The 8,032-nt window shown below is 43.7% G+C and overlaps 1 protein-coding gene across 9 annotated transcripts; it reads left to right on the top strand.

The window, feature by feature from the left end:
- Nucleotides 1-1,098: 1,098 nt before the first annotated feature.
- LOC109761182 (uncharacterized) lies at nt 1,099-4,679 on the top strand. Of its 9 annotated transcripts, XM_073501249.1 has the most exons (7): nt 1,103-1,272; nt 1,360-1,562; nt 1,719-1,806; nt 2,151-2,229; nt 2,581-2,652; nt 2,943-3,018; nt 4,288-4,679. In XM_073501249.1, exons 4-7 carry the CDS (start codon nt 2,200-2,202, stop codon nt 4,380-4,382), a joined length of 273 nt encoding a protein of 90 aa, XP_073357350.1. In that variant the 5' UTR covers nt 1,103-1,272; nt 1,360-1,562; nt 1,719-1,806; nt 2,151-2,199; the 3' UTR covers nt 4,383-4,679. The 9 variants fall into 9 exon arrangements, 4 of the variants coding, with proteins under 4 accessions (XP_020175576.1, XP_020175573.1, XP_073357350.1 ...); XM_020319987.4 differs by lacking the exon at nt 2,151-2,229 and having other exon boundaries at nt 1,099-1,272; XR_012187484.1 differs by lacking the exon at nt 2,151-2,229 and having other exon boundaries at nt 1,100-1,272; nt 1,360-1,623; nt 2,943-3,627.
- The last annotated feature ends 3,353 nt before the right edge of the window (nt 4,680-8,032 follow it).

Consider the following 8,032-nt stretch of genomic DNA (forward strand, 5'->3'; position numbering starts at 1 on the left):
TTTAGGAAAGTTAGGATTTTTGAACTGATGTCTATGCAAATGGGGTTTTATTGTTTGGTAACGTGATATCAGTACCTGCCCGTTTGTGACGTGTCTGATTAGGAAAGTTTGCAAATGTTAAGAAACTATTTATTGGGAGGAAAGTTGTGACGTGTCTGTTATTTGTTTCCTAAAACAAATTTCACTAATAAGAGAAATTGATTGATTTAGATAAGTTAGGAAAGTTAGATTAAAATGTATTATTTGTTTCATGAAAATCTATTATTTGTTTCCTAAGACAAATTGAACCAATAAAAGGAATCGATTGATTTGCATAATTTAAGAAAGTTAGATTAAAATATATTATTGGTTTTCTGAAAATCTGTTATTTGTTTCCTAAGACAAATTGAACCAATAAAAGGAATCGATTGATTTGCATAATTTAAGGAAGTTAGATCCATGATTTGTTATACGTTAGGAAAGTTCTTGTTGTAATAAAGAGTGGAAAGAAAAATAAACCGATGGACCAGGGTGGGAGGGGTGGTGGGAAGAGAGACAAAAAAACCAGCAAAAATAAACCGCGGACCAGGGTGGGAGGAGAGATGGAAAAAAACCCAGCAAAAATAAATCGCGGAGACGATTCACCAACTCGTCCATTAGGAGTAGAGATGTCTGAGTTGGTGAATAGCATCCACGGTTAATTTTCGCTGGGTTTTTTTCGTCCCCTCCCCCACCCCATCGGTTTAGTTTCGCGTCACCCTCTCACACAACAAAAAAAATCTGAACGGATCAGAACTTTCCATACTGACGTAAGTTATTTAGTAATGTCTTTATGTAAAAGAGTCAATCACGATCAATCTCTAAAGATCAAATCTAAATTAATTAATCTTATCTTAAATCGCTCAATCACATTAATTAGAAAACAAAATAACCAATCGTGGATCTCCTAACCAGATATGTAAGGCATTATTTCCATCTATTTGTCAGCCGAATCAGACGTGAGGCTTTCTTTCCAACGAAAACGGCGCACGACCCCTGCTCACCGGCTCACCATGCCGCCGTCGCCCTGCTACCCTCTCCACTTCGCAGTAGCACTCGCTTTGGGCCATGGTAGGTGATGAGCTCCCCTTTCTCTCTTTCCTTTGCCCTCACATTTTTTATGTTCCTTTTTATTCTCAAATCGAAGTCAATGGGACGTGAAGCGTCATAAGAATAAGATGTTTGCCTGAACCGTAAGGTTCAATTTCCCATCTTACGTTAGTCTCTTCGTCTAACCTTTCAGTTTTCCATCGGGTAATTTTTTCTTCTGAAAATCATTAATTAGGATTTAATTTGTCTCCATAATTTCCTCTGTAATTTGCGCCTCTGCCCCCTGTACAGCATATACTCACCCACGGAGCCTCCAAGTCATCTGGCTTGCCTCTCCTCCGCCATGCCGCCTCCACACGCCGGCTGCCTAGCTTCCCCCGCAGGGCCGACCCCTGGCGGCCTTCCTCCGATATGTCGCCTCCCCATCGACGAGTGCCAACGGCCTACGCCGCGGCTCAGGCGCCTCCCACCACGCCCCTCCTCTCCAATCACAGGTTCCATCCCGCGATCCAAAGTTCCCCTCGTCTCCGGGTCTGGACGGAGCCGCCGCCATCGGTGGGCATCTCCTTCTATAAGATCCTCCTATCTCAACAGTTTGGATCCACTCATGGATTCTTACACGCCCGTCTTTCATGGATTCGTGGTCGCAGGCGCGAGCTGTGGAGGAGAAAGCAATCGAACATGAAAAGTTTTTGTAGCGGCCGGCTTGTGCGCCGTCTCGGCTTCGGGGTAAAGCAGGTTTGGTTTCCGTCTCATGTCAAACCCTCCCTCGTGTTCTTGGTACGATTCCTTGGATGGTGACACTACATGTGTGTGTGATTTCTGCCTCGTTTCTAATCTTTCTACGTTGTAAGGATAGGATAAGAAGACCTGCTCTTTTTTCTGTATAGTAAGCAACCACCATATGGATTTTACAGTGTGTCGCAGGAAACCAAAACCCGTTTTGCTTTGCTACTATTAATTTTTGGTATCCAGGGAAAATATGGTGGAAACAAATATTTGTCTTGGATCCACCCCTGCTATTAATGTCTCCTATCTTGTACAACAAATATTTGAAAACATTGCCATATTTTGTGGTGCAGAGACAGAAGCCTCTGCATTGACATCTTAATTGCAACAAATATTTCAAAAATGGGGATGTATGTCAAATATGGTTGCACGGTAAGCCTCTGCATTTGAAATAGCTGCTATTTGTTGGCAACTTTTTCAGGCAACAAGAGGGTGTTATTTCCTGTACAGGAAGCCTATGCATAAGCTTATGCTTCCCTCCATGTTGCTCTCTCATATGGTTTGGTGAATTAGTTACTTCTTTGTGCATAAGAAATTACATTTTACATAATCAAACAAAAAGAATCACATATCATAGCATCATCTTCATTTGGGATTCTAAAATGGGCATCGATGGTCAAGAAATAATTTTTAGGAAGTAGCAATTTGATCAAGAGACACATATTCTAGAAGTTTAGGTGCAGTTTAGGTGCTAACCTTTTCTTAACTCGTTCTCACATGCAGTCTGAAGTTTATGAACCAGGTGGTGATGATTGCAGAATTCCAGTCATTGAGTGTGTCTACGAGTGGATTCAGGTACCTTTTCAAAGCTAAACCATCTAGCATAAATTTCCATTCATAAATATTACTACTTACTGTTCCAAGTTTTTCTTCTAAAATTGCACATCTTGATATGGTGGCCATCCCACTTCAGTAGTTGAGCGCTTCATGATGTTAGATTGTTCTTTGTAGGCTTAGCCTGTTATACTCAGTCTTCAAACTGAACGAGAATGCAATGTTAATGTAATAGAGTTGTCACCTTCATGTAGGATGCTCCTCTTCCTTCACTGACTGCTTCTCGTTTTTCTCTTGGTGTATCTTATCAGGTCCTGGAAATATTGGGAGTGATCTTAGTGCCAGAAAATAACAGCCTTAGGAGTGTAGGGTGGACCAGTGGAGCAGGTTGTAAACACTAAGCCCCTTCCAGTGAAACTGTTAGCTTTGTGGCCAGAAAGTTTTTTCTTCTGATGGTAGGACTGATTGCTCTGCCTACACATACCCTTTTTTGCTACATCATTAGAGCTTATTCCTCTAACCTTGTTTTCTATTTCTAGAAGGTTGTATGATATGGTGTTTCCTTCATATGATTTATCATTTGCAGTTTGCACAAACTTAACTTGCATTAACTTATTATTACATTTATATTATGTGTGCCTGATGTCTTTTGCACATTTTGATTATTTGATTTTGAGAGATTCTCAAGGTTAGGATAGTCATTACTGATTTTTTTATACTGGGTACTGTATACAGAACCAATGCTGCATTATGGCCATTTTGTTCCATTATTGATTTCAAACGAGTAATTTTATGCTAATACACCCTCATCCCCCTAGCTGTCACCATTTTGATTATTTGATTTTGAGAGATTCTCATATGTAGTCAATCTTTTTGAGGGCAAATACTTGGGTATTCCATGGAAGTCCAAGGAAGACCCCCAATGCCGCCACTGTGTTGGGGGAGAAGCTGGATTGAGGAATTGGGATAAGACCTAGAAATTCAATCTCCATGGAGGCGAGTCGTCGGAGACACAATTTCTATCTATCCATGTATTTGGGGAAAAAAGAGATGAGCATGGAAGGCTAAGATGTGTATCGTTGCATTGGGCTAGAGAGGGCAGTTGTCTATCCATAATGCTTAGTAATAAATTTTATTTTCAATTGGAGGGGGGGGGTCATGGCCCCGTTTGGGCTCCAAGAGGCTCTGCGAGTGGGTATGAACCACATATTGGTTGTTCAACTTGCTGGGGGTTGAAGGGGGTTGGGATTAAATCATGTGAGTCAAAATCCTCTCCAATTATTCCGGGATGGGATTGCGGAGGGCATTAATCAAACAATCCCTCAAGAGTGTGAATTTTTTAAAAAGAGAGTGTGAATAAGTAGCAAAACTACATAAAGAGTGATCTAACGTCGCAAAAATAAGTTGACACTAGCCAAACAAGAAAAATAATGATCTCACTACACAATATATATATAGACATTGTTGCTTGACGTGCAAGAATATCCTAAAAGTATATGTGATACGATTAATTCATGGCAATGCACGGGAAATTAACTATTGTTAGAATAATTTGGGCAGCTGGCCCTCGTTCTTTTCTATTTGAATTAGATTTGCTTGTTCTGAAATTTGTAGGCATGTGGTGTGTTGTATTGATCTTGGTCTTGTTTGTTGCAGAGACACCTGGCGATGTATCGAAATCTGTCCTGCATAATAAAGGAGCGCTGAGGATGATGGCTTTCATGTTGGTTTGGATGATGCTGGTTCGGTAGTGTGGCTTCTCTTATGTCAGCTGCAACCTTTTGGGGTATCATATTCGCTGATTCTCCACATTGCGGGATTTGTCCTGTGTTCGGTTAGGTGTGATGTGTGTCACATGTGTGGATATGTTGTGGCCGTGGGCCATGCGTGTGCTTGTGACAGCATGCTAGGTAATTTAGGTAATATTTATGGTCATGTGCAGTATTCAAAATTTGGTGCTAGGTCGTACGACAATACTTCATATGATGTGGCGCAAATGTTAATTGGGAATTCAGCCGTATTTTATCTAATATATATTTGCATATAAATGGTGCATCAAATAGCCTCATAAATCTGGAATGAATATATGTTACAGGAGCCTTACTCTTATATATAATTGTCATGAGGTGAATGGGGTGTGCTTATCATGATCATATGATATTATATAAGTACGTACTATTTTTTTGTATATCTCTTGGATTTTGTATTCATTGATTCCTGTTAGCAGTCATTTGTGACTAGAAATGTTTTTGAAATTTTGGGAAATTAGACATGATCATTCTGACAATGAATGAATAAACACAGACATTCATTCTTAGCGAGTCCATGGGCAATACCGTACCCATTTCTTGCCTGACACATAGTTGGAAGGATATTTCCATCCTTGCCTTCCATTCTTTGCTACATAAGCCATGAGTTCAGTTTTGATTTTGAATCTTGTCAAGTTCAGTTCAGATTTATTATACTTCCTTTGTACTATTTTTGTTGTTAATTTTAAAAAAATTGTCATGAATTTTCGAAAGCCATGAGTGTTTTGGGATTGTTAAGGGCCGTCGGCAAATATTTTATTATACACTTGTATAGGATTATTCAACACTAACACTTGTAACATTTGAACTCTTTATGATACCCAAGTGGGAGGGAGGGAGGGAGGGAGGGAGGGAGGGAGGGAGAGAGAGAGAGAGAGGGAGGGAGGGAGGGAGGGAGAGATGGATGGGGATCAAAGGAAGGGAGAGAGGGGGGGTATCTTTACTATTAAAGGTGAATCTGCGATAGTGATGGTACATTAGTATGTCGTCGTTCGTACACCCATCTACTGGTACGCGTCGGTCCTAAACAAACGGGTTTTAACCCCTTTCCGTGACGGCATTTGGAACCGTCGCCAAGTGAGTGTGGGCAATAGGGGGTCCTTCCCACACTACCCAAAAACCGTCGGGGATAGGGCCCCTACAGTACTCCTACTCGTTTCTGCTCGCATTGCCATCGCAGTCGGTATTCTGTGGTGCTACGTTTACGATGCGCGGCCCATCACAAACGGATCATTATTATAGAACGTGTATGATGCGCGTGTTGGGGATCGTAGCAGAAATTAAAATTTTCTACGCATCACCAAGATCAATCTATGGAGTTTACTAGCAACGAGAGGGGAGGAGTGCATCTACATACCCTTGTAGATCGCGAGCGGAAGCGTTCAAGAGAACGGGGTTGATGGAGTCGTACTCGTCGTGATCCAAATCACCTATGATCCAAGCGCCGAACGGACGGCACCTCCGCGTTCAACACACGTACGGAGCGGTGACGTCTCCCACGCCTTGATCCAGCAAGGAGGAGGGAGAGGTTGAGGAAGAAGGCTCCAACAGCGGCACGACGGCGTGGTGGTGGTGGAGTGACAGTTCTCCGGCAGGGCTTCGCCAAGCACACGCGGAGGAGGAGAGGTGTTGGGGAGGGGAGGGGCTGCGCCTTGGATGTGGTGCTGCACCCCTCCCCTCACCCCTCTATTTATAGGGAGAAGGGGGAAGGGGGCCGGCCCCTCTAAATGAGATCTAGAGGGGGGCGGCGGCCAAGGGGGGAGGGAGCTTGCCCCCCAAGCAAGGGGGGCGCCCCCCTTTAGGGTTTCCCCCAAACCCTAGGCGCATGGGCCCTAGGGGGGTTGGCGCCCAGCCCACTAAGGGCTGGTTCCCTTCCACCTACAGCCCATAAGGCCCTCCGGGGCAGCTGGACCCTCCCGGTGGACCCCCGGAACCCCTCCGGTGGTCCCGGTACAATACCGGTATACCCCCGAATATTTCCGGTGACCGTATGGTGACTTCCCATATATAAATCTTTACCTCCGGACCATTCCGGAACTCCTCGTGACATCCGGGATCTCATCCGGGACTCCGAACAACATTCGGTAATCACATACAAACCTTCCTTATAACCCTAGCGTCATCGAACCTTAAGTGTGTAGACCCTACGGGTTCGGGAATCATGCAGACATGACCGAGACACCTCTCTAGCCAATAACCAACAGCGGGATCTGGATACCCATGTTGGCTCCCACATGTTCCACGATGATCTCATCGGATGAACCATGATGTCGAGGATTCAAGCAATCCCGTATACAATTCCCTTTGCCAATCGGTACTTTACTTGCCCGAGATTTGATCGTCGGTATCCCAATACCTCGTTCAATCTTGTTACCGGCAAGTCACTTTACTCGTTCCGTAATGCATGATCCCGTGACTAACTACTTAGTCACATTGAGCTCATTATGATGATGCAATACCGAGTGGGCCCAGAGATACCTCTCCGTCATACGGAGTGACAAATCCCAGTCTCGATCCGAGCCAACCCAACAGACACTTTCGGAGATACCTGTAGTGCACCTTTATAGCCACCCAGTTATGTTGTGACGTTTGGTACACCCAAAGCATTCCTACGGTATTCGGGAGTTGCACGATCTCATGGTCTAAGGAAATGATACTTGACATTAGAAAAGCTTTAGCAAACGAACTACACGATCTAGTGCTATGCTTAGGATTGGGTCTTGTCCATCACATCATTCTCCTAATGATGTGATCACGTTATCAATGACATCCAATGCCCATGGTCAGGAAACCGTAACCATCTATTGATCAACGAGCTAGTCAACTAGAGGCTGACTAGGGACATGTTATGGTCTATGTATTCACACATGTATTACAATTTTCGGATAACACAATTAAAGCATGAACAATAGACAATTATCATGAACAAGGAAATATAATAATAACCATTTTATTATTGCCTCTAGGGCATATTTCCAACAGTCTCCCACTTGCACTAGAGTCAATAATCTAGTTACATTGTGATGAATCGTACACCCATAGAGTTCTGGTGTTGATCATGTTTCGCTCGTGGAAGAGGTTTAGTCAACGGGTCTGCGACATTCAAATCCGTATGCACTTTACAAATATCTATGTCTCCATTTTGAACATTTTCACGAATGGAGTTGAAGCGACGCTTGATGTGCCTAGTCTTCTTGTGAAACCTGGGCTCCTTGGCAAGGGCAATAGCTTCAGTGTTGTCACAGAAGAGAGTCATCGGCCCCGATGCATTGGGAATAACTCCTAGGTCGGCAATGAACTCCTTCATCCAGATTGCTTCATGTGCTACCTCCGAGGCTGCCATGCACTCTGCTTCACATGTAGATCCCACCACGACGCTTTGCTTGCAACTGCACCAGCTGACTGCCCCACCATTCAAAATGTACACGTATTCGGTTTGTGACTTAGAGTCATCCAGATCTGTGTCGAAGCTAGCATCGACGTAACCCTTTACGACGAGCTCTTCGTCACCTCCATAAACGAGAAACATATCCTTAGTCCTTTTCAGGTACTTCAGGATGTTCTTGACCGCTGTCCAGTGTTCCATGCCGGGA

Source organism: Aegilops tauschii, chromosome 6 (genome assembly GCF_002575655.3).
Source record: "Aegilops tauschii subsp. strangulata cultivar AL8/78 chromosome 6, Aet v6.0, whole genome shotgun sequence".
Taxonomy (NCBI): domain Eukaryota; kingdom Viridiplantae; phylum Streptophyta; class Magnoliopsida; order Poales; family Poaceae; genus Aegilops; species Aegilops tauschii.